This window comes from Chelon labrosus, assembly GCF_963514085.1.
Source record: "Chelon labrosus genome assembly, chromosome: 10".
Classification (NCBI taxonomy): domain Eukaryota; kingdom Metazoa; phylum Chordata; class Actinopteri; order Mugiliformes; family Mugilidae; genus Chelon; species Chelon labrosus.
The window spans coordinates 28,036,503-28,064,427 of NC_140360.1; the positions used below are offsets into that span (position 1 = coordinate 28,036,503).

At 38.8% G+C, this 27,925-nt stretch overlaps 1 protein-coding gene across 3 annotated transcripts; it reads left to right on the forward strand.

The window, feature by feature from the left end:
• Nucleotides 1–647: 647 nt before the first annotated feature.
• On the forward strand, nt 648–27,685 carry trim33 (tripartite motif containing 33). 3 transcript variants are annotated; one of them, XM_084553524.1, is made up of 21 exons: nt 648–1,263; nt 5,742–5,860; nt 7,280–7,433; nt 7,800–7,932; nt 10,046–10,162; nt 10,275–10,389; nt 10,844–10,990; nt 12,351–12,468; nt 12,702–12,991; nt 13,449–13,643; nt 16,502–16,558; nt 16,809–17,009; nt 17,192–17,324; nt 17,617–17,680; nt 18,697–18,850; nt 19,220–19,644; nt 19,926–20,037; nt 20,121–20,195; nt 22,218–22,370; nt 24,798–24,848; nt 26,450–27,685. In XM_084553524.1, exons 1-21 carry the CDS (start codon nt 687–689, stop codon nt 26,669–26,671), a joined length of 3,612 nt encoding a protein of 1,203 aa, XP_084409650.1. In that variant the 5' UTR covers nt 648–686; the 3' UTR covers nt 26,672–27,685. The 3 variants fall into 3 exon arrangements, with proteins under 3 accessions (XP_084409650.1, XP_084409648.1, XP_084409649.1); XM_084553522.1 differs by lacking the exon at nt 24,798–24,848 and having other exon boundaries at nt 650–1,263; XM_084553523.1 differs by lacking the exon at nt 16,502–16,558 and having other exon boundaries at nt 650–1,263.
• Nucleotides 27,686–27,925: the final 240 nt, after the last annotated feature.

The window sequence follows — 27,925 nt, forward strand, 5'->3', positions numbered from 1 at the left end:
AAGAATAAGAAAAACCTTTATTTGTCCCACAATGGGGAAATTGCAGTTTGCAACAGCATGCAGAAATGACAGAGATGTAATAAATAATAAATAATAGATATATTGCACATATTAGGAGTGCTCGTTGTGGAGCCTAACAGCAGCAGGAAGGAAAGACCTTCTGTATCTTTCCTTCACACATCGAGGGTGCGGTATGTATGTATATATATACGTATGTATATACATATATATACATACATACATGCATACATACATACATACATACACATACACATACATATATATACACATACATACATATATATACATACATACATATATATACATACATACATATATATACATATATTTGATTATATAACTTTACTGGCCACCGAATTTCCCTCAGGATAAGTAAAGTATCCATCCTTCCATCCTTCCATCCATCCGTCTATCTATCTATCTATCTATCTATCTTTCTATCTATCTATCTAGACTTTTTGACTTTTGATCTATCAATGGTACTCACAGTAAAAAAATAAATGTATTTGTGTTGCTTTTATAGATAGATAGATAGATAGAGAGATAGATAAATAGATTGCGATAATAAGTAAATATCATAGATCTTGCTCTACGTCATGACGTAACCATACGTTCCTGGTTCGAGAAGTTACGCAGGACGTGCGGTGGTTCATAGAGGAAGGAAGATGGCGGATAACAAAGGCGAGGAGGATATGGAACCGTCCACTAATTCGGACTCAGTGCCTTCAGCACAAGATAACGAGCAGTCAGAGACGAAAATCGAGAATGCAGTTATAGTATTAGAAGCAAATATAAAGGAAGATGGAGAAACCAAGTCCCGCGAAAATGCCATAGAGGCACCTACACCCACCAGTGAAGGCGGGGACGTTAGCAGCGGCGGAGCTTCTGGTGCGGCAGGGGAAGCCGATGGTAGCGCTAGCAACGCCGTTAACCCGCCAGCGACCAACATCACCAATGCTGAGCCAACTGCAGCCGAGACCCCCACAGCCACGGATGCTGCTGTTAGCGGACTCACTACCGAAATGTCCCCCCCTCCTACGGCTCCGACGGCCACACCGGTATCCACTCCCATTAATTTACTGGATACGTGCGCCGTGTGTAAACAAAGTCTTCAGAGCCGAGACTGTGAACCAAAACTTCTGCCTTGTCTGCACTCATTTTGCCTGAAATGTATCCCGCAACCAGAGCGACAGATAAGCGTACAGGTGCCTGGACCACACGGACAGACTGACACGCACATAGGTGAGTTTTAGTTATCTGTGATCAGGGCTCCGTTTTGACATCTGTTGTTGTTTAAAATGAACTCTTCTGTCAAAAGTTGTGGTTTGAATAGGTAAACCACGTGTAAGGTGTGTGTTATCTGAGACTTAACACCCTGTAACACTCGTGTTTACCGGTCAGGGAGTAACATTTCAAGCTATTATGTTACAGAGAAGGTAGCTGGTTTGTTTGTGGTTAGATTAAGACCCGATCTCCCTGGAGAAGATGGTCAGTCAATTCTTCCGCCATAACGGATATAAACAGGCAGATGTGAACGAAAGCAATCAATACTGATTTGAATAAAAGATTGGGAATCGTAGAAATACCGAATCAATGTTGCTAAAATAAAAAGACAGATCAGACTTATATTCTTTCATACTAGCCACAATCAATAGCAGCACACTTTTCCCCCAGATGATATTTTTTGCAGTGACTTTTGCTCCCATTCAGTTTACACTAGCTTGATATTAAAACATAAGTGTATGCTGATTACTACTAGTCAGGCTATTAGTCATAGTGATAATGTACCACTGCATATTCATTAATATTCATCTAATATTGGAGACAATCTCTTGTTGATAAGTGGCACATGTAACGGTGGGCTGTGTCTGTAATATTTTTCTTGCTCAGAATTACAGTATCTGGATATTTATAAGATTGCTACGTGTAATTAGCAGGTCCAGGTTTCCTAATTGTTGATGTGACATTTGATGTCACAAAGCATGAGTTAGGAAAGTCATCATTGCAAGAAAACGTCTCCAGTTTTCTTCCCTTTTTGCTGAATACAGTGTCATTTACAATGTATATTTACAAATATGCTTCTTCAGTATGTTGTTACTTTAAAATATACATTGTCTACATAGTACACCCCATGATGCTAATGTATTTTTAGAAAGGTTGATTGTCAACTAGCTGTCAAAAGCCCCCAGACTCAGTGGACAGTAGTACAGCTGGTGTACTAGAAGCAAAACTACAGCTTTGACTCTGTTTATCACTTCTGCTCAGGGAAATCAAATCAGACAAAAATGATGCACTCATTTGACAAAAACATTAGGTAAGCTAGTGAAAACAAATGCAAAGTTTTGCACTAAATCCTCCCTCATGACTGTTGTTGTTCAGTATATGTTGAAACAGTGTCAGAAAGGACAGTGTAGTTTGTGGTACTGTCAGACTGGATTGAATGAAACACTAAAGTGTTTCTCTTACTTAGCCTAGCCCGCTGACTAAAATGTGGTTTTCAAAATAATAGAAAACATGTGTCGATAGCCTCCAAAATTAAAAACACGGTTGAATCGACAGCTCTATTAATTTTAACAAACGCCAAATACCATAACCTTTATGAAGCTAAGAGTTAGTCCAGGACTGTTATAATAGAATGGAAGGCAAGTGAGGTTACATTTTATATCATTTTGCACTCTTCTGTCAAAGATGATCCCCATGTAGCCTTTCTCTTGAATGTAGACATTTCCAGTAAATTAAACCACAACCTTTACTGCCATTTTGCAGAGCAGCTCAGTTGTCAGCTGTGCTGTCTGGGCTGATTTCGCCATTAAGCCATTTGGTTCTCTACATGAGAATCATTTTTATACAACCGGAAAATATAACCACGACATTCATGTGAAAACTAATCTGTAGAGTGGGAGTCTACATTAAATAAGCATTGTATTCTAAGTTTAATGAAGGATGGTGACATCTTATATTACTCTTTTTTTAAATGTAACTGTGTGTGTACAGTGTACAGTTTTACCTTCTTATACTACCTGCCCAGCTTTAAATAATTTTATCTCAGTCTCAGCCTCAGTGGATTGTTTGAATATCACGTGGTCTAAATTCTGTTTCCAGAAATTACATTAGTATTAGTTTCAGGAGAGATCCAGTATCACATGGTTTGAATTGTTTTTGCAGAAATGGGCACCATCACAAAGGATTGCTTCTAGTATCAAATCAGATAATTAGATTTTTAGGCAGATTTTTGTATAAACTTTTGGTGACAATTGGATAAATACGATATGACTTGGGACAATTTGAAAGTGACAAAAATGTTTTCTCTTTGGCCACAGTCACTGCCGGACTCATTTATACCTCTGTAGGAGGTTTGGAAAGCAGACTTTTAAAGATCTCCTTCTCTGACCACATAATAATAATAATAATACACTGTATTGTGTAATGAGTTAGCTACAGTCAGAACATCTTAGAAAATGTTAACTGATCTCCAATGACAGTTTTCTAGAAAAAAGTTTATTAGTTACCAGATTTAAGGCACTGATTAACATGACTTCATATAAAAGATTACTAATTATGACACAGCACATAGCCTGGCTACTTATTGTTGTGTTAAACCATGTGATTTGACTGGTGAAAGAAGCAAACATTAGGCTATATGCCAAAACTCCCACATGATAAATGGCAAAGAGCTTGTTTTCTACAGCTGAATACATAAATACCACTGCCCCCTCACCCCATGCTCCCAAAACACCCTCAACAAAGACGCAGACACACCTTTACTCTAGATTTCACATATGATGACACTTCCATATACTTCATGCAGGTAGAAAGATATGTAATACATTTCTTTGAGCATTTTGCAGCTGATCACTGTTGATCACAAGAAGCGCTATCGGCTGATACCAGTTACAGATCACAGGATCCTTCTGAAGCAGCTTTAAAAAAAAAAATGAAATAAAAATTTGTTCCATTACAATGCACAGAGTATGTTTCCAAAAATGGGTCAAAAGAATAACTGGCACAGCAGTGTCCCTACATTTGTAATACATGAAAGAATAACAGATGCAGCCTTGCTTTCCTTTGGAATAAAATCAATATTTTTTTTATAAATTACAAAATAGAAAAAAAATAAATGTGCGTAGAGCACCAGGGTTGAAAATAAATTAAATTACACTGAAGCTACAAAAATATATTTCAGTAGGCTAAAAGAAGAAACAAAAAACATTCCTACAACTTTACATTTTCTTTTATTCCCGAAGTTGAGTTTAATAAATGAGGAAATGTAAAAGTATGAGTTAATATACAGCTACATCGTTTAGTACCTGAGCTGATGAATTCATCATTCACTCTCTCACTCCCTACTTCTTCTTCGTAAAACATAGCATGTAATATGCCACCACTGATTTGCTTCTAATTGATATTGACTGAAAATATCCAGAAATATATCTCTCAGGTCTGTCTGTCTGAAGAACACGTAAATCTGATGCACAAAGTTATATGTTCACTAGGCTGTTTGGTACTGTTGTTTTGATTTTTCACAGGGATACAAATTATTTGCTGCCGTACCAAAATGATTTTTTATTATAGATTGAAATCTAAATAAACAGTAGCATGCTTCATCAAATTCAAATGTTAAAATCTTTCTTGTTGTGGCAATATCATTAAGTGAAAGTGACCACTAATATGTGTCACTTGTGCTAAATTGGTTTGATCTTATCTTGGTGTAAGAATCGTTTAGGTTTTGTGGGCACCTTGTTCTGGTCTATGAATCACACTAGTGGCTTCATACATAACAACTAGGTTGGTATTTGACTAAGCAGTCACCTTATTCAGTCTAACCACTTCTTTTTTTCCATTTAATATTTTCTTAAGCAAATAGACGGCTGTGTGGTATTTTTATTTATCTATATGTGTGTGCATTAGCACTGTGTGGGTTCCTCAAAACAATCTCAGTCCAGCTGCTTTTACCACCAATTAACATGGGGACCTGTGCAGCTGGAGCTTACACAAACCGGCTGTGTGCTGCTCAAGTCAGCCTAGACTGGCTCAAACCGGCTCAAACCAGTTTTTACCTCAGCTGACTGGGGGTGGGGTGGAGGATTTATTGGTTTATGTGGATTAGGAGGAGCAACATATCACGCTGACTTAATTTATAACGTTTATGTGAAGTATAATTTGTGACTAATATTAGACTTTAGAAAATAAGTTGCAAAGTTAATGCCCTGAACTAATTATTTTTTGCCGTCTATGTTAATAGCAGTAATTTGACTAATTCCATTAACACAACCAAATAAAGTGATTAAGAAGAGCAGTCCTCATTGTTTGGACATGTGATTTAATATTCTTATAAAGATGCCAAGGATGATGAGATTGAATCTTCTGGAGACGAGCGCTAAATCAATTAGCCTCCATAAATAAGCACAGACGTCTCACTGTGCCAAGAAACTTTAATAACAACAGGAATTTACCTAAAGGAAATTAGAAGAAAGTCTGCTGGAGGCTTTTATTAATCCTCTTTTGTTTATTCTTATTTGAGAGTTAAGGGGTTTCATATCTCAGGTAATTGCTTATACAACTTGTCTTAGCTAGTGGCAGCTTCTTTTGCTTTATTTCCCTTTTTCTTCAAAGATCAGCCATCAATTAAACATCATTAAGGCTCAAATGTGTAGGCTTTTGTGTGATCTATTGACTTTGTTTGACCTCTCTCTCTTTCATCTCATCTCTGCTTTTTCCAGTAAATGTTATGCGGTGTTCAGTTTGCTACCAGGACTACAAACAAAGTGACATTATTGACAACTACTTTGTCAAAGATACCACAGAGGCCACCAGCACATCAGATGAAAAAGCTGCACAGGTATGTTGAAATATTTGGCTTGAGTATAGGTCTCAGGACAAGAGTATGTTCTACTATCAGTGCTTGTAGCCTAGTCTGAACATAATCAGTGGACCATGATTCCGACCATTTGCCTACAAACACACCAATTAGTCTTGATCAGATAAATATTGTAAATCAGATTATAAACTTCATGAGTAATACACTACCTGTATTGCAGGTACAGTGATTGCACTTCTCACAGGCATACCTTTAGAAATGCTTATGTTGTTTTAAAACATCAGTCATATAGGTATACAGTTATTAATTATTTTCAGTCAGTCCTGATAGGAGGCAATACCTATGGTAATTGTCTTGCTCATCTTGTGGTTTGTCAAGGACTTTATGGAAGTACTGTATAAGTTGAGAGGACTTAATCAAACTTGCAGAACCTAATTAACTTCTATTTAGAGAACTTAATCTTGAGCATTTGTCTTTGGATGCTTTCTGGTTCCAATTTAACATCTCTTTGATTGGTCTTTGGGGCCAGCAGTTCCAGTTTCACTTCATTGCTGTCTCCTACAAATGCCGTATATGAGGGGTGATTGATAAGTTTATGGCCTAAGGTAGAAGGAGTTAATTTTGGAAAACCAATTGTATTTATTTTTCAGCATAGTCTAAAACAGTCTAGACACACAGAAGTTGTCATCTTGGACTTCTAGAAACCAATTTTTCACTGGTGTGGTTGTTCTGTCATCTCTGGTTGGAAGTCCTATTCCAACCAGACTTGGTTACAAGTTGCTGGAGAAATCTTCCAAGAGCTGCCCTAAAAATGACAAAATTATCCCTTGTCAATGCCCATATGTCCCTTGAGCAGTGTCCACATCTCATGGCCCGATGAGTTGAGGGACCCAGCAAGCTGACAGCTTGGTCGTTTGGAGTTAATTGTGGAATACTACATTTAATTCCCAGTAGATACTAAGCTTTATGGCAATGTGTCATTGGGTTATTTAGTGATCACAATTATGTCATGGACCTCCTGTGTGGTGACTTGGCTGGCCTTCTGGGACAGTCTCTGCCACATTTGAAGTTTAGAAGCCCACTTCTTCACAATGCTTTAAAGAGGCTGACACTCCCCTACAGTCACCAACCTGTCCCTGTAGACCTAGTTGGGTGGGAAATGGGATGTAGGAAATATATAAGATGGATCTGGAATACCATTTAGTTTAGGTTTGGATATGTTAGAATATGTTTTATAAACAATAAATGCATTTTGTTCTCAGACCCTTTCTGCCCCTGTGTGGTATGAAAGCACCATGTCATTGTCAGTATATTTTGTTGATCTGATATGAACACACAGAGCATATAGGAGCCATATAAACTAGTACTGGTTCTAAAGAGACTCTGTTCATTTCTGATTGTTGAATTCAACTAGGTACTTACTGGTGTCATCTTTTCAAGGTCTGCACAAGTTGTGAAGACAATGCAGGGACCATAGGCTTTTGTGTGGAGTGCGGCGAGTGGCTGTGTAAGACCTGTGTGGAGGCCCACCAGAGGGTCAAAATCACCAAGGACCACAAAATTCGTACAAAGGAGGACGCTGATGCTGTCTCTGGTAAGATGGCTGACCCACACAGTGAAGGATCGATCAATGTTTAGTGAAGCTAAAACTGCAAAAGCATAAATGAGACAAACCTTAGAGAAGCCCAGTGAATGTGGTGCTGCTTATTGGCTGTTGCCATGGTAATGCTGCTGCAAATGTTGTTGGTTAGGTGGTGCCTCTAGTTTGGGAGACTATAGATCCTGAATCTCTTAAACAGAGAGTATTTAAATTGTTTTTTTTCCTGGTTGTAGCAGGCTTTGACACAACTTTTACTGCTGTTTATATTTGCCATTATTTGCTCTTCAGGCAATGTGCCTTTCTTTATATATCTCTCTTCTCCTGAGGATCAATGCTGTCTTTTCTTCTCTGTTTCTACAGAGTCTGTCGGCACGTCAGGACAGAGGCCAGTTTTCTGTCCCAATCACAAGCAGGAGCCGCTGAAACTTTTCTGTGAGACTTGTGACACTTTGACTTGTAGGGACTGCCAGTTGCTGGAACACAAGGAACACAGGTAGGCCAGCTTGCACATATGTTTATTTCATTACTAACAGACAGTGTCCTGGCTTTCAGCGTCTTTATCTTCTGAGGTAGCAGCATTTGTCGACTAATTCTCCCAGCAGCCAGTTTGTTGCACCCGTATTTATAATAATTTCTTTAAATTACTGCTGCTGTTTCTCGCAGCAAACAGTAAGACTTTGATTGAATGAGTTAGGGCTGGGCGATATGGCTGAAAAATGTATCACGATATAAGTGTTTCGTATCAGTCGATATCGATAATTATTGATTCGTTTTTTTAACCTATTCTACCCAGACTTCTCAACTGTGCTGAGCGGGAGCATGTCCTTCGCTAAATGATACGCCACTGCATCCGTTATTTCTTTGTATCGCTTTGATGTTTTGTTGTATGGCACTGCTGCCGTGTACCTCTTGATCAGAGGTTGCACTAGACTTTTTCGTTGTCTGTCATTTTGACTGACAGGGTCATAAAAATCCCGTCATAACCCATATTTACCCGTCACTTTAATTTTTTTTAATCATTTTTAATTAATATTCAGTAGCGGTGGAAAAAAAGATTCGGCTCATATAACCGGCCATCGAAGATGACTCAAGAATCATGAATCTAGAGTCTATTTAACCGGTTCAGTTGAGTCTTACCACGTTTGATTGATATATAATCAATAAATGGCACCATTTAAACATCTTACATCTCACTCGGCAGAGAAACAAAACGTACTACCTGACTTGACCACTAGCAAACTAAGACACTCTGCCACTAACTCACTTTCGCACAATATGCAGAGAAACGAAACTTAACCGACTCTTAACCGCTGCCCGTGGATCCCTGCTTAACCGAGGGTCAGCAGCCAGTCACCTGGCCGGCAGATAAACGAAACTTAACCGACTCTTATACTACTAATCAAGACAGACAAGAGCCAATTAATATGCTCACTCGCCACAAAGTTTGCAGACAACATCGGTCTGACTCTTCTCTGACTTAAAATAACCAAAATATTGCCAAACTGGTGACGTGACCTTTCCCTTTTTATCTACAATTTCCTCTTGCGCTGTCGCACTCATATTCTCCTTTCACTCCACGCCGTTCTTTTTTTTTTGTTGTTGTTGTTGATGCCACCAACCTGGCTTAGCTGGGCTGTGATAGGTCGAGAGGCTAAAGCCCTGCCTCTGCCTACATCCCCCAGAATGACTTGCAGTTCTGGCTCTGGATTTTCTTCCTATTTTTCTCTAACGGAGTTCAAGGGAAATTATCGAACATTCTATCAAACGTATTTTCTATTGATATTGATCACGTATCTATCGCGATAGATATCGTTATTGCTTCATCGCCCTAGAATGGGTACCCTTGCAGGGAAATATGGGTTTCAACTCATCTAATTGTTTAAAATCAGCTGCAAAGATCTGAAATATGATTGATAGTGGTAACACTGCATGTGTGAATATGTACTCCAAATGTATGTCAGTCTAACCACCAGGTTAATGTGTCAGGCACAAACAAACATTAGTCACTTCGTTAACAGAGATTATCAGCTCATGTTTGTTTATTTAGTTCATCATCATGTGCAGTATCTCAATGGGCTGACAAAACCCAAGAACACAAGGATGGAAGTTCAAACAGAGACTCAGTTACAGGAACTACCAAATACAAAATGAGACTAAAATTTGATAATGGAATCATAATCTGCTTAGTGCTACTAATAAAAAAAATTATATGAAGAACATTTTCTTTGGTAAATGTTATTTCTGCCTTTGTCCACTAGTTCATTAGGTATCAAATCATCAAACCCCTTCAAGCTGTTATATATAAGCCGGTTTCTTATAACGCAGGAAAGTGTGCTTTCAGTGCTATTGTTCGGTGTTAACAGGTCTTTGTAATTGTTATTATTTGAATCTGGTGCCATGCTGTTTTGTCATTGTAGTTCTCAAATCAAAGGCCCTGTTCAGACCTGATTAATTTGAGTGATGTGATCTCAGTTGATTGCTTGTGATCAGATCACTGAAAACACATCCAAATAACAGTCTGAAGTTCCTAAAATACTGGTTTACATATTGCATTCATTTTTCCCCTATAGAAAACGTTTCTTTTTGACACTGAACTTGCCTTCTAGGTACCAGTTTCTGGAAGAGGCTTTCCAGAACCACAAAGGCATCATTGAGACCACAATGGCCAAACTGCAAGAAAAGAAGAACTATGTCCATTACTCTGTGTCCCAGGTGCAAAGCAGGTGCGATTTTCCTTTTGTCTTCTTTCATGACCAGATTCCTCTGTGGACACCGTTTCTTAATATTTGTGATTAAAGATGGCATTTCTAAATGAGCCTTCTTTTAAAACTCCAGGTTAAAAGAGCTGAATGAGACCCATAAGAAGGTGGAGCATGAGATCAAAATCGCAGTATTTACTCTTATAAATGAAATCAACAAAAAGGGGAAGTCTTTGCTGCAGCAGTTGGAGGTAAGCTAATATTATGGAACACACTCTAGCCAAGAACTTCACAATGTGCTGCAAAATCAAAAAAGATAGTAACTTTTTTGGAATGAATTCTAAACAGGGCAGGCATGTATTTTAGTTAAGAGTCTGGCCCCTCATAATAATATACAAAGACATCCAACCTTGTATATACATACTCATTTATTATGGCTCTTAAATATATCTGTACAGTAAGGGATTATGTTTAACACATATTGTATATACTTGGACACTATGTCTCACTCATAACTTTCATTCATTTCTTCTACAATCCTCCCTTCTGTAATTTCTCCCACAATATATTTTCTCTGTTGTGTTTTTTTTTTCTTTCTTTCTTGGTGCTTGGACCAACATTTTACTTGGTTGAGACTCACTCAGGGGTGTTGTTTGGACTCTGAGTAGCACGTCCTTAACCAGAATAATCTCACTTTCTGTCTAGAGTGTGACCAAAGAGCGCAGTATGAGGCTTGTGGCTCAACATAAGGACATCACTCAGTTGGCCCAACAAATCCACCATGTGCTCAACTTCTGCCACTGGGCCATCGCTGCTGGCAGCAGCACAGCGCTGCTCTACAGCAAGAAGCTGGTATGTTTCTTGTGAGCCCCAGATGTTCTGAACAAAAGTGAATTTCCATTGCAAAGAATTGCTGGATTTACCGTACATGGACACCAGTATTCCACTAATCATCAGAACGATAGACTAAATGCCACATGTAACTACCCCAATCAGAACAGGCTGGCATGGCTAGAAGGATTTTTCATTCAGATTTAGAGGGATCGTGTAAACCTTTTTGATAATGTTCAACATAGTGTCTAATAACCATGTATATGCTTGATCTGCTTCTCTCTGGGTGGAATAATTATGTTTTTTCTGCGCATGTTTGTCCCACTTGGGGATTAATTATTAATACTCTGATTGATGTTTAGGGCATGTAAACACATTTATCTTACCAGATACATTTATATAACGTCAGAGTAAATAGTTGTCAGGAACAGTAAACATGAATGTTTAATCAGTGTAATTTCAGTCGTGCTGAAGAAATATTGTCCATGTAAATATCGTCATTGACTAGTTTGTCAGTTTTGATCCAAAAGGATCCCAAAGTTTTGTGAAAAAAATTAGTGTTTGAGGATTATTTGAGCCTTTGACCTAGTAATTATCATCTCATCTGAACATGACTGAAATGACCAAATGTGTGGTCCTTGCAATCTGAGGAACAGTCTAAGAATAAAAAGCAACAGGGTTTCCCATACAATATTAATATCATGGTGGCCCGCCAGGGTCTAATTTGATCCGCCATGGTCTCATAATAAATCGGAAATATTTTTGCATGTCTCAAACAGCTTGCATTTCTTTTCCTATTGTTCCTGAAAGCATCCCTCCCTCCCTATCCTCCCCAAAGCCCCTACACACACATACACCTGTCACTCACCTGTCCTGTACTGAATTTAACCTGACAGAGAAAATGGCATGGTTTACTCACGTAGCATGTCTTGTTCACCAATAGAAATTTACGTTACTGCCACTTTTTAAAACCCGATGTTTGTGCTCCTGATTTTTAGACCATGGAGAAAATAATTTTAAGAGAGTAGGTCAGAACCCGAAGGAAACAACTCTACTAGCTAAGTTTTATAAGCGTTTTCTAGCAAAGTTAGATTGAACGCCAGGGTCTCATGAAACTTTTGGCTTTTTCTACATACACTGGTGAAGTTGCTTGTCACCTACACTAAATCACTAAATAGATTTGGCTCAAACAAGACTTGCCCAACGGATTTGACTTACTTACCACAAGACAGTCAGCAAATGAGATAGTTGAGATAACTTTATTGTGAGATTGCAGAGTAATGCTCCCAAAGGGCACCTACAAAAATGGACTATTTGTTGCTCTCATATAGCCAGGCTCAATAACCAAAGAACATTTTTCTCTTTGTGCACATGCATGTAGATCCTGTTCCAGCTTCGCCAGCTATTCAAGGCTCGTCTGGAGCCAGCACCTCAGGCCAACGGAGTCGTGCGTTTCTTCTGTGACCCCACCTTCTGGGCCAAAAATGTAGTAAATCTAGGTCAGAGACATTTATTTTCTTACTGTCCCTTTTATCATCGATTTCTTGTGTTAAATATTTACTTTAAGCTCTTATTGATTTATTCTAGGCATGTTTAGGACATCTGATACTAGTTTTGGCATGTTTATTCATACATAACCATGTCCTTAGAGTGTAAATAACATAAAGGGACATTTCCCAGCTGTGTACCATTTTAAATTTAACTCGCTTAAATCCATCTTCTTCTGTTTTAGGTAATTTGGTAATTGAAAAACCCCCTCCACCTGCACAGCCAGCCAATATGATGGTAGGAGGCCCACCCATTTCACCTGGACAAAGTCACCCTGGACACATGGGAAAACACCCAGGACAGATCAATTTGGCCCAGCTTCGGCTGCAACACATGCAGCAGGCAGCCTATGCGCAGCAGAAGCAGCAACACCAACAGCAGCACCAGCAGCAAATCCAGCAACAGATGCGCATCGCCTCCCAAATGTCTCAGCAGCATGCCAGGCAGGGCGGCCCACCCTTGGTTCAACAGCAGGTATGGAGAACATTCACAAAACAGGGCATCAGTGTAGAGCAAAATGTAAATATAATAAATGTAAATGTAATAATAACCACAAATGACTTGCTTAATATCGTTGTCAGTTATTTTTCAAGTCATTCAGTATACTGGGAAAATACATTTCCTGATACTTCCTTAAGAAAAAGAGCCAATGACAGTAACCTAAAAAAATATTTAGTGCCATGTTCCCTGTCAGAAGCTGTAACCAGTGTAGGATTTCTTTTGGGGGAAAAAAAAAAATGCTAACAATTCGAATCTTCATTTTACATACTGCAGATTGATAATAGTGGTGGCACTAATTATTACACGTAAATTATTTTGCGCCTGTAATTGCATGGCTCTGAAGGATGCTTGCTGCTCATATATTTTGCCACTGCTGTTTGTATTTAGTTACAATGATTTTTATGCACGATTTGTCTGTGATTTTAACAAGCCTCCTAGACTTATCAGCATGCAGCAGCTACCAAGAGGGCCTGGGGGTATGAACGGTGGGCCAGGTCCCCCCATGTACCCTTCTTCTCACCACATGCGTCTCCCTGGTCCATCACAAGGCCGAATGCCGTCAGCTCAGCCAAGGCATAACGGACAGCAGTATTCCCCCATGATGCAGTCTCAGCTACAGAGACAGGTCAGTACGAATACACTCAGGTTCCACTATATGAAAACGGAAATACAGTTGTATCTTTGGTATTTTACAGTGAACCAATCTATAAATGTATAGCTATACAGTGTGAGGCTAATCTGAGTCTTCAGGAGTAGGCTCCATTATTGATCTGTGACTGTGGTTACAATATGTCAGTCTCAGCTTACAATATATGTTTATGATTATAAGAAATGTCAGTATAGAAATGTGAGGCTCCAAAATGAAGTATTTTGATGTTTTACACATTTTCACATAATATTATGTCAAAATTGTTGTGTTATTTTAGGGCCGGGACTTTAACGCGTTAATTAAGATTAATTAATTACACAAAAATAACGCGTTAATTTTTTTTAACGCATTTTAATCACACTTATTTTTGCACCGCGGAACGTTTCTCACTGGATGAGTTTCGGCGGACCGATTATACTGGAGCACCAACTAGCGTTCATTACCAGTGTCCTCAACAAGCAGCGGGTGCTGCCGTGAGCCCCTCTCCCGTCCCAAAGCACTCACAGGCGGTCAGTCTCACAGTAGCCCCGCGCAGCAGCAGTCAGAGCAGAGAGGGAGAACCACGCCACCGCGTCCAGACTGCAAACGAATGACGCATGCGCAAAGCTGCCGCTGATCGCGCCCTGGTTTACAGAGCGGGATGTAAATGTATCTTCACTGTCACACTAAAATAAATAATAAAATAATAATCCATTTAGATTGTTAATTTTGTCAAGTAAAAACCGTTTGTACAAAAAATGTTAAAAATATTCTAGTTATGGCAAAAAATGCTCATGTTCTTCTGTGCCTGTGACTTGTAGGCTAGAAACTAAACCAAACTTAAGAAAACTAAAAAAAAAAAAAAAAAACTTAAGTTACGGTGCCAGAGTGTCTCTTTAGAGTCATTTTGCCAATACCAAGCCCGGATAAAGGAGGCGCGTTAATAATACAGCGTCCATCACAATTACATCCAAAAGGTAAATTATGCAAATTAGCCGATGACGTCATTTAGCGACTTCTAGCGACTTTTACGACAGCCAATAGCTACTTTCCTTTCCTGAGGAGTTGGCAACACTGTTCATTACTTCAGACAACAACAAACCACAGTGAACATGAACGAAGAAGCTGATGAGACCGCTTTGGTTGGCCCCGTGGATGGGAAATTTAGTCATTATTCAATGGTATACTAAAAATCCATATGAAAAAAATTACTTCTCACTGTTCTCAGGTAAAATATTTATATGCGATTAAAATGCGATTAATTTCGATTAATTAATTACAAAGCCTCTAATTAATTAGATTAATTTTTTTAATCGAGTCCCGGCCCTAGTTATTTTATTAGCTTGTTCCACAACAGAGAAAGTGGCAGCAGGGAAAGTGCAGATTTGTTAATGATGGCTCAGTTTCATGAAGTGAACCAAAATCCACTGAAGCAGCACCTCCCCAAAGTGTAATGTTGCTATCCTAAAGATGCACATCTTTCCCTGCTGTGACAAATCAAGATGTCTTCTGTATAAAGGGTCTATTGTTCAGGCAGCACTTTAGAAGTTAGATTGTGAGGTAAGGCTGATTGTTGATGGCAGACCATGTATGAAATCTGCAAATGTATATTCTAGGGAAAGCTAATGGCACTGTTATCCATCTTTACTTTCCTAAGTATTAATCAAAATGAAATTTCATGAGCTGTGTGTTCGTGGTATCAACATTTTAAATGGGACAATCTAACTTCCATTTTCCTGTTTGAAAATACATAATTACACACACATCTCACTGCACTTAAAACTGTGTTGATCAAATTACATTGAAACCCCCAGCTTTAAGGTTACTTTCAAGTATTTACTATATTTGCAATGAAATTCAATGTGGAAAAGATGTTGCTTTTTCATTTGCATTATATAGCAAGGCAGAAAAACAAAGCCACCCTACAACCAGGCTTCTGTAACTGTTTAGTTTTATTTGTGCCAGACATGATTTGTCAGTGTTTAGTTTTAATGTGACAACACATCACCTTGATAAGTCACGACAGGTTGGCGCAAAAGGCAATCCCTGATAGTACCTGGAACTTTAATATAGTATAAGCAAGGCTGGAATTTTGTTCCAGGAACTTCAAACTTAACTGTTAACATGAACACTAAAAAAAAGATCTCATCTGATATGTGTTTGCATTCCACAATACATCAAGCAGAATATAACTTTCATACTGAAAGTGGTTCTGCCCGCTGTGGAGCAGAGGTTTTTCTCCTAATTTTATTGTCAACACTGAATTCATTCAATAGCCAGTCATGAACGAAACAATGGATCAAACAATCCAAATAAATGCAGCAACAAGGTACACATCAGTAAGTGCCTGCAGTTGGCCTAGTTTGCAAAGATAACAGATTTCCTAAGAAAAAGCCTGGGAGAAAACTGCCATTATTCTAATGAAAATGCAAACTGGACTTCTGATGCAGCAGTTTGCATTTTTAAGTTTGGCATATCATATGCAAATTAAATAAATTAGAATGCATAACCCATTTCACATTCAGTTTCAATGCAATTATGAGAGGTTTGCTTGATAAAGTACACTGAAAATTGTCGAGTAAAAAGTCATGCTTGAGTTTTGTCAAGTAGATATTAATTTTGTGCACACATAAGAAATTCAATTCTTATTTGATAAGTTGTTCTGTTTAAATAAAGGCATACCTGGCCTCCAGGTGAAACTACTTTCAGTTCTGCTTAGCTCGGCCTCACCAGTGTATCTGTGCATAGCTGACGATTTGCTCAAGTATCGTATGCAAATGTGCATTTACTGCCTGCATGTCACACTAGGTAAGAAAACCCCCACTATATCCAGCCCCCTCTTTCTTTGTGTCCAGATGTCTATAGAATCTGAGATGAGCCACCAAAGGTTTCGTTTCTTACTACAATCAGGGGTTTGGCACCTTTTTCCTACTTTGTCATTTATGTGTCTTGTGCAGCATGCGTGGTCTCTCAAATGCATGATGATGCAACCATGTCCCATACCATTGTTTTATCTACCTCACTGAGTGACCTCCCTCATTGTTTTTTTTTTATTCATCCTTTCTTTCATTTCTCTTTATTCTTTTCTGACATTGCCTGCCCTTCAATTCTTTCCATTGTCTCCTTTCCCACCATCCTCGCCGCTCTCTTTTTTCTGCATAGCATTCCAATCCAGGGCATGCAGGCCCTTTTCCAGTGGCGTCCCTGCATAACGCCAACCCCACAAGTCCCACCAGTGCCAGTATGGCCGGGGCCCATGCTCACCGCGGCCCTGCCAGCCCCATCATAGGTCCCATCGAGCTCATCCCCTCCGTCACCAATCCAGAGAATCTGCCCTGTCTACCTGAGATCCCGCCCATTCAGGTAACCATATTTTGCCATTAAATTAAATTTATTAAAAGAAGGCCACATGACAGGGAATTCTGTAGTATGACATTCAAAACAACAGCCACGGGTGTGGTTTTTCCAAAACTCTGTTGAGCTCTTCAGTACCTTGATTCTCTTTTTATATCTCCCCTACCACTGTACTTCTCTGGCATTTCCAGTTGGAGGACGCAGGTTCCAGCAACCTTGGACACCTCCTTTCTCGTTACATTACAGCCAGCACACAGCAACAGCTTGGCACAGTGGACATGAACCCTTCACCTGGACTGTCGACACACTCTCCCGGATCTTCAGGTATCCCCATTTTTGCAAAGAGGGACCCCATTCTCATCTAGTGTCATTTAGTGCTTAATTTCCTCCTTTCTAAAGTTGAAAGTTAAAATAGCATTATTGAATATATAAGCCTTTCCTGAATTAAATTTCTTGCAAATAATGTGTGAACCATTTTAAAATGATACATATTGTAAATTTGGAGCCACATTAGCAGCTCCTTAATTATATTTCTTTCACTAAATGTCTGTGTTGTTTATATATTGTGTCCAGGTTTAACAGATTTCAAATTCAACTGTTTAATTTCTGTCTGCAGGTCTGTCCAATGCCCACACACCAGCACGACCATCTAGCACATCTAGCACAGGCAGCAGAGGCAGGTAAGAAAGTATGAAGCTATTTCAAAAGCAAAGCGTCTCTATTTTCTATTAAATACTAAGAAATTAGTAACATAACAGAGCCCTTAAGACAAAGAAAGCATTTTCTTATGTCTGACCAACAATAAAAAGTAATGGTGCTGCTCTTTTACAAGTTTATACAATTTGTTTATGCCATTAAAATATTAACTGACGTACTGTAAATGTTGTCTGTTTATGCAAATGTAGACACAAGCGTGGGATTGTTTTTGAGTATGGTCAGAATTTTTTCATCTGCAGCTACAAACGTATAATCGAAACCAGGATGTGATTCTCATGTCAAGCCTGAAATATTTGGACAGTTAAACAATGTTTATAATTCAAGGTGTGTGCCTTAGGAGTCAGAAGATTAAATCTGGCATAAAATAATGGAGACTACATTTTTAATTTGAGATCAGTAAGAATGAATTGTGTGAGTACAATGCATACACATTGTGCCCAAGACTTAGGAGTTCAAAAGTCATTTTACACAACTACAGCAAGTGGTTGGTGGGAAGTCATTAAACATGTCATGACTTGCTGAACGTCACTATATGTGCTTACAGACATATAGCAGAATCAGTCACTTGTTCTGATTCGACTGAGCTGCTGTGCTGTACTGAAAACCAAAGAATAGGAAGAGAGACGTCACAACAAAATAGAGCTCAAGTTGTCAGCTGTCAAAGGCTGGCAGATGCGTCTGCTTTGTCTCTCTCTCTCGCTCTCTCTTTTATTCCAACCCTTATTCACAAGCATTGGCCATTTCCCTTAGAGTTGAAACTACTGATGGAAACTTTGTTTAAAAAGGTTTTTTAACAGTTCTTACAAGGTCTTTCATACTGAATTAAAAATGGCAGAAGATATAACTTAGTGTTGTGGGTGAAGAAACCCCTGTGCCGTGTCTCCAAATTAAATAATTGTAATCATAAGTTATAAATATCATTGAATCCAAGCAATTACAATAAGAATTTGTGCCTGGTTGGGTTTTGGGTGTGTTTCAGCTGTAGCTCTGCAGGGAGAGCGGGGCCAGGAGGTGGAGCTGCGGTGGAACAGGTGAAGGTGAAGCAGGAGCCTGGTACAGACGACAGCTACAGCTGTCCAGCATCCTCTCTAAAGACAGAGCGGGGCAAAGATGCTGGGAGAAGTGCCTGCATGGTATGAACACAACAAACCAGGGATTGGGAATGCGTTAACACCATACTGCGCTGGGGTGCTGTACTGGCTGGTAGCTGGTCATCTTGATGATGTTGGCAGACATCATGATATTGCAAACATTGTCACAGGGAAGCTCCATTCAGTTCTATGAACATCATAGAAAAAAGGAGTGCAGTATGAGAGAGTTTTACCACATCAGCAAGTGTAAATTCAACAAAATATAATAAGACTTCTGATACAAAATATTTGGTTATTTAAGATCTTACTCATGTATTAATACTTCTTATGAATATAGAAGTTACACAGAACATTGGAAATAGACACTACATTATCATATTGTCTAACATTTACATGTGTGTTTTCCCCCAGATGAGCAGCCCAGAGAACAGCCCCCTCCCTGTACTGGGAGTCGGATCTGCAGACGCTCTCAAGGCTCCAGGGGAGCGCATCAAAACAGAACCCCAGTCGGAGACAACCTGTTCTGGACTAAATGGATCCAGTGTAACCATGTCATCTTCTTCCACTAACACCATGACCTCCACTACCTCATCATCCACCGAGAACAGCAACATCACAGCAGGCACTCCACTCACTAATGGAAACTTAGGCAAATGGACAGAGACCACAGGGAGTGGGGCGTCTGCTGCTGCAGGGACTCTGGGTGGGAAAGAGGATGACCCCAACGAAGACTGGTGCGCTGTTTGTATTAACGGTGGTGACCTGCTGTGCTGTGATCGGTGTCCAAAAGTGTTCCACATGAAATGTCATGTACCCACCATAAAAATCTTCCCAAAGTAAGTGAACAGCTGTTGCATAGAGCTCTGGCATTCTAATAAAGCTTGCATGCCCCCAAAGTTAGTTAAAGTATGATTATCGCCATTTTGATCAATGGCCACATGTTTCGATGTCAGGGTTGGACAGTTGCTATAGTGTTAGCTAAACATGTTTTAGACATTCAAAAAGTTGGTATTTGTTTTGTTGAAAGCCCCACATTAACAGACAGATTTGTCTGCACTAGAAACTATATATTGTTCTTAACATTCTGAAATTCCTCTTTATGATTTTTGTGTCGCAGGGGTGATTTTCTCTGCACATTTTGTCGGAGTCTAACCAACCCTGAAATAGAGTACTGTGATGACAGCAGGAAAATTAAAGGGGAGCAGAGTCTAAGTCCCGAGGACCAAAGGGTCAGTTCAGTCACCACATCCTTGGAGAACGGCTTCATGATTAGTGCGAGGCACCTAACTCTCTCTATTTTATCTGTCTGCAGAAATGTGAACGCCTCCTGCTGTACGTCTTCTGTCATGAGCTCAGCATGGGCTTTAGGGAACCTGTCCCAAGCTCTGTAAGTAACTGCATAAGACGCACACAAACACTCACAGATCAGTTAATCTATGTGATGACCCATGAAGATTGTAAAACATGTTCACGGGCCATAATCCATTATAATTATATAACCAAGAAATTTACTTTTGAAAGAGTGCACATCCAACGGATGTGGGTGGTTATAGCAGCTCATCATTTCATCATATATCAGTGTTTCCCATACAGTTAATACTATGGCGGCCCGCCAGGATCTAATTTGCTCCACAATGGTCTAATAACGAATCGCATATATTTTTTAAATGATTGCAGACGTAATGTTAACTAGCTTAACTTAACTAGCTAGCACTAGCTAGCAAAGTTAAATTGAAAGTCATCTGTTTACTATAAATTTGTTTTATTCACGATTCGCTGACATTTGCCCATGGTATGCCACGTCTCAATGGCTTATGTTTTGTATTCATGTATATGAACTCCACAGGCTGCTACTGTTTGTTGCTAAATCTAACATCCACGTTTACATCCATGATGTAAAGACATTTAACAGACCGTATGCAAAATAAATGCCATTGTCTAACATAATCTTGTTGGAAACACTGTGTATATATATATATCGATTAAAGTGAACATGCTGTTCATACACAGATCAATGGTATGTGAACATTGAACAGCAATAAATGCCAGTCCACACACTTGCTTGAAAAATTACAACCACAAAACAGTTTGAATCGCACACTGTTGAGAGCATGTCAGAAAACACTCTAGGAATGGGTGGGTTAAATGCAGAGAACAAAATTCCCCAAGAGGGATTAATAAAGGAAGATAAAAAATAGTTTATGTCCAGTGTTTCGTCACTCATAGACTCTCTTGAGACAGACTTGATGAAGAGCTCTACAAATGAATATCAAATGAATATGCAGTATAAGCAGCTGACAATTATAATGCATTCTAATTATGTGCATTATAATTTATAATGCATATAATTAATTATAATATAATATTATAATAATATATTAATTACAATGCATTTACAAATACCTGCTGCACATTTTTAGTCCTGTTGGTTGTAACCATAGCATGCACAGTTTGGTTACAAATGGGATCCTTTTTCTTCATCTTCCTCCTCCCTCTCTACCTACATTTCCTGTCTGTCCATAAGAGCGTTGATTAAAGGCATTCAAAAATAGCTTTGCCTTTGCTGTCACCTTCTGCAGATGTTTAAAGCCTTCTTAAAACGTTCTTACTCTGCTTCACTGCTACATTAGGAAGAGATCACCCACTACAAACAATTTAACCCACAGGATTGATCAAACTGATGATCAGTTTGGTATGTGGAGAGTTTGGTGGTTTGGTCAGTACCTTAGGGTATTTTTCATGTATTTAAACGGTTCCTGAAAGAAGTTTCTGTGGTGTGTAAGGTTGCATTGTCCTGCTGGGGGCGGCTGCTATGATGTGGTGGGGTTGCTAGGTTAGCAACAACTTTAGGCGGGTGCTACGTGTCAAATGACAGGACCAAGGTTTCCCAGCAGAACATTGCATTGCAACGACATCATCCATGTTATTTACTGCACCTGTCGGTGGTTTTCATGCTGTGTCTGATTGGTGTACATTGAACTGCAAGACGGGTCACTCATTGTGGTCCACAGTTGTATAATGATGTAAAGTACCCCACAACTACAACTCCTGATCTGACTGACCAGACAGAACAATCAACTCAGTGACTTTTCATTGTGGATGTTGATGGGGCATGTTGTTGCTTGAAAGAGTTTTTCTTATAAGCTGCTACTCATTTTGGTCTGACTAGTCACCAGTCAATCTCTGAGTACTAGAATCCTTGTCATGCTTACTGCCTAATTCATACTAGCATATGGCAATCAAGTTTCCAAAATCCTTTGGGAAAGCCTTCCCTCTGCCTTTGGAGTTAATTTCAGAGTACCGTAATTGCTCTGACACACTATGAACTGAACTGAATGAAGAAAAAAAGTATTTTGCAATCTTCGGAAATATTTCAAGATATTGTTTTAACCTCGTTTGTTAAACCTAGGTGCCCAACTACTACAAGATTATCAAGCAGCCCATGGACCTGAAGAAGGTGAAGAAGAAGCTGCAGTTACGGAGCTCCCAGTACTACCAGTCCACCCAGGAGTTTGTGTCCGATATGCGTCTGGTCTTCAAAAACTGTGCAAAGTACAATGAGGTGAGCAGCATGAGTCCTGAGTCTGCTTCAGGGAATGGCATCTGCTTGTGTGTGTGCATGCAGACACAGGGTAGACTGATGTGATTTGACGTTTTAAGAGCCAGCAGCTGATTCAAAAACTTAATTTGACAATATCTGTGCTCAGACTACAAAAGGCCAACCATTAGTCTAACCTCATACTTAAGACATCCTGATAAGGAAGGGGTACTTGGTCACTGAAATGTGTGCAAAGTCTTGTACTAACAATGGCTGTTGGAAGATGGAGTATAAAGGTGTCACTGTGCTCTCTTCACACTGGCTGCAGGAACCCTGTCTGAACCCTATTAACACTGTCTGCACCACAATAATGAACTTAAAGTGTGTTTTTAATGGATGTCTTTTTGGTGGCTAGAATGTATTTTGCATTAAAATTGATGTATTTATTTTTGTTACATCTTCACATTGGTGTGGGTAAAACGGCTTATGTTCTGTACTGGAACGCAGTTACATACACCTCACTTACTATTGATTTGGCTCTACAACACAGTGCACGATGTGTCTTCCAGCAGCACATGGGAGCAAAGTCTGGGCCACCACAATGCATCACTTCTTAGGGTAACGCCGATTGTAGAGGCTCTTGGTATAGCAAGACAACCTTACCACACATATTATAATACATCTTAAATTAACAGCAAGTAAGGTCTTCACTTGGAATTCATGTTGCTAATAACTAGGACTAAAAAAAGTTTTTCAGATTAAAACTTTAAGGATCCAATATCTTCAATTGCAAGATGCAACGAAATTTGTCCTAGTGTGATGGTAATTCAAAACATGACAGAAGCTACAACCCTGAGAACACTGTTAAGCCGGAAAGCTGATTGGATTTAAAAAGTATGACAACAGAGAAGAGCTGCACAAAAGCAAAATCATGTGCAAGATGTGAAACTAGAGCTAAAATATTTTGGAAATATCACAGATCCCTGAAAACAATGACAACATTAGTTTTAGTTTTCAGTAAAATTGTTTCAAAACTGACATATCTATGAATAACTAATAGAAATAGTATTGAATCAATCTGAATCAGGATACCAGCCCTATCAATAACATGATACATACACACATACATGTGATTGTTAGTCTAATTTGAATTTATTTTTTATTGTAATATAGTGAAACAACTCAACTGAAAGTCATTAGTAAGTGCTTGATAAGGTGGTAACACTGCACACCATCAATGGCCATACAGGTAGAGGTTGAGCTATTCAAGATAGACTGAAACCCTGTGACAAACCTGTGAAAGAGGTTAATTAATTAATCAGCTAGAAGTGTCCTCAAACATATTCCTGAAACAGCTGAGTCGGCTGTGTAATTTAGCAGTGTCAGGACGACAACCTTTTTGTTAAAGTCATTCCCAAGACATACTGTATACACACCCCAAATCCCAATCTAATTTTCTGTTATAGACTGTATGAAATAAGTGGAAAAAGCCTCTGAGTCTGAATAGTCAACTTGTATTTTTTCTTCCCTAATGTCCTGTATGAAAATCTATGACCTGACTTGTCACTAGATGTGTTATCTCATTGTCCTAATTGAGTTTATGGTCTCAGTGACTAGTTTAAAGTGTGTTCATGATATAATCGTCATGTTCATTTTGTAAAACTCAGTCTGTTATGCCTTGTGATTGACGTGATGCTACATTCACTTCCCCCTTCCTCCTCCTCCTCCCCCCTCTTATTTAAATATGATCACTTCTGACTCCAAAACATGAAGACAGCCAAAATGACAAACTCGAGGCATGTGAACAGTAACTAGCAAACAAATTTTTGACATCACTGTTGCTACATCCACTTTTTATACAGCCCATTGTTTCTAGATGTTAGTCCTGTAAAATGCTGATTAAAAATACAGTAATACTTCAGAAATTTACTACTTAAATGTGTTGTTTACATTGTAGATTAAGATATCAAAACTATGTATGAACACATATGGAATTATATAGTAACCAGAAAGTGTGAAACCAAAATATGTTTTTATATTTTACACCTTTTGCTTTGATGACAGTTTTACGCACTTTTGGCAATCTTTGAATTAGCCTCAGTTAGTTGCAAACAAACATAAAACATTGGCTTGTGAGAGAAGAAATTTGGTAAAACGTGAAATGTGATTGTTATTTATACTGTACGTACCAGCACACAGGCATGGTGACAAAAAAAGTACCACAGAAAAGTAAACAAGACAGATTTATAAACGTATCATATGTTGTCCCCCAACTGTGACCTTCACTTGCTGTTAATTTCTGCAGCAACGTCTTGGTGATGCACACATTATATTGGAGCACAGTGGGCCATAAACAGATTTCTGATCTGTTATTATCTAACCTGCCTGTGCTGTGAACTCTTTTCTTCCCCCCCTGCTGCTTCACTGTTGTAATGTTATTGCCCCTTTTAGATGTCTCGAATAATCCAGGTTTATGATGAGGAGAAACAGATTAATAACCAGGTAAGCCGTTTTAAGTAGAGCACAGATAATCCTGTCTCCTCCCACTGAGGCTCCAAGAAGTGTTTTTACCCTTCATCTTATTACAGCAAAGTCTTGTGTAGAAAACTTGGGACAGTTTTGCATAGTTTTGAACTATTAACAGTATTTACAAAATGGTTGATGTTTTTTTTGTTTTTGGGTACTCATGTGGTTTTAAATTACAGGATGGATAAGGATGGAAATAAATTTTTCTGCCTTTAATCTAAAGAAACCGGGTGCCAGGAGTTCTTGAAAGATCAGTCCTTTTAGTGTTTGGGTGCCACCACAGTTGATTCAGCAAAACCCGATGTAATATAGAAGTGTTTTAAAATGGGCTATACAAACCATAGTCAGTTCTGTAAAACATTTGATCTGCTTTCATTTTCATTTATTTTCGCTGTCATTTTTTATATTTTAAGTGAAAATGCATGCTCTTTCAATTTCACATGCATCTGTTTTCACTTTCAGGACTATTCACTTGTTAACAAATACAATGAAAGTACATGTGTAGGAAAGTAAGCGCTCATACATTATGGTATATGCATGTCGGAGGCACAAACTGAATTATGGCTTGCACAGCCCCTCATAGTATTGCTTATATGTTCATTTTAGAGTTGGACTTCTGTTTAATATTGGAAGCCTTCTAAAATCCGGGGACTGCTAGCTTAATTTGAGGGAACTTGTGGACATAAGACTTCTGCCCTGTATCTGCTTCAGGATTTATTTTCAAGAGTTGAAAGCGACCATAAAACAAGCAAGCAACAGGTGGTTTCAGACCAGAAGAACTGTTTTCATAGCTTGTTTAACTGCTGGAAAATGTACTTCCTTCTTTGTGTCCACACTGCAGGAACTGAGAACAATTGTAGTTGTTGGAACTCAGTTTTCAGGTTCTGTTGGAGTTCCTTCTTCTGGGTAGATCTTAATACAGGAGTGACCTAGAGTATGCTGACAGATTATTGGTCAAAAGCATAAATGCAGCATTGGAAACCACTATTAAATAATTAAAATAAAAGTATTCCCTTCAAATAGGAGCCCTTGAAAACTGGAACAAAACAAAGAAATGGCAGTGAAGTCCATCTTTTATTGAGCCTCTATGAGGTGTTGTATGTTACACAGGACTAGGTAAAGTTGTAGTCATCCTATTGTCGGAGCGGATGCAAACAAAAAACAAAGCCCTTGACAGTATGTAGTTCTTGGGCGACCTACTCAGGACTGTTCATGTTGATATTAAAGGTTTTCAACATTCTTTGAAAATGCAGATACTGTCTTTCAGCCATATTGGTTAATTCATTGATCAGAAGTATTTGAAACCAGCCCTATGTATTGATGCTGACACTTATCTGAATTGTGGAAATGCTTCATGGAGCCAAAGTGGGACAGGGCGGTAGGATATCCCTGCTCTGTACAGCAAGGTTGAGCCGGGGCCACCCTGCCACCAGGAGTCTTAACCAGATCTAATTTGTCTCCTCATCTCCTCTTCCTTCTCCCCGCTTTTATCCATTCCTTCTTCCTGCTAAATCGCACCTTCTTCCTCCATATCACTCCTCACACCCTTCTTCTCCTACCCCTTCCTCCTCTGACAGGTGGGGTCAGAGATGGCGATATCTGGCAAGGCAGTGAGCCTATACTTTGAGGAGAAGCTGCAGGAGATGTTTCCAGGCCAAAGCTTCCCTGAAACACCTGAACCCGAGTCCCTGGATGAAAACGCAAAAGAGGAAAATGACACAGAAGACTCTGAGGAGGACTTCATACAGCCCAGACGGAAACGGTTGAAAACAGATGAGAAAACAGTGCACATCAAGTGAGAACATACAAAAAGAAAGAAGTGGGAAAAACTGTCTTCCACACATCCCACACTTATTATTATTATTATTATTTTTTTTTTTGTGACGCAATCAAAAAGGATGAGATTTTCTGTAAGAACTGCTTGGTTTATTTCATCCTTGCCTTTGAAAAAATTGCTGTCAACTACACAAGACGTCTGCTTTCCTGAGAATCAAGGACAGAGAGAAGAGCGGAATTCCCTCCTTATTTTATGGACATTCATGGACGTGTACAGATTTTGAAGTTGGACTTGTTTTGCAGTAGCTAGCAACTCGTCATTTCTTTTCTATCATTCATTTTCATTTGTAGACTGGTTGTGACAATGCTTTCTAAAACATTATATCCTCCATTCTGTTTATTGTATTATATCTGTTTTTTGACATGAAGCCTATCGAGTATTTGTATGACTTTGTGGAAACATGTAAATAAGAAGAGAATCTAGGCCAATGAAGGTATTCCTACAGTATAGATGTGCGTCATCAATAAACATGCTGTTGAAATATAGCAAAGAAAATATGTTGTATGGTTAACTACACACACAAAAACATGTTCTCAAATACCCATGATGGTATGTCACTATGTGCATAATTATTGTTAATTTTATAAGATGTTTCATAAAACAATATTTCTTCATTCATAGTCATATAATTCTTTTTATAAAAATAGCGTCCCCTTCCCTGTGACAGTCCACAGACCTACACAGACATGGTTTAATGGCATGTGACCAAGTCAAGTCAGACTTCAGTCCCGAAGAGAATTTGTGGTTGAACTTGAAAAGGCCTGTTCACACTCCTTCCCTGTGCTGAGAGAGCTTGAGCAATTTTGCAAAGAAGGGTGGAGTAAAATGTCAGTGTCCAGATGTGCAAGTTTGATTGACACATATCCACACAGATAGGGTAGGAGTAGGGTATTTATATAAATAATTAAGAAAAAAATTGAGATACAGCCCTGTGACTGCAGCCAATAGTGCATCTACTAAATACTAAATCACTACTTTACATCATATATATATATTATTTTTTTTTTTAAATTGACATTCATTTGTAGAAATCTGTTTTTACTTTGACAATAAAGATTTTATTTATTTATTTATTTTGGATATTCATGCCAAAAAAAGTCAAATTATATTAACCTGTTGCATTGCATTTTTAAAAACAATAAAAATGGAAAACATCCAAGATGTCGGGAGAAAAGCACAGGTGAAGCAGCTAAATGGAAGTCATTTTTTACACTTT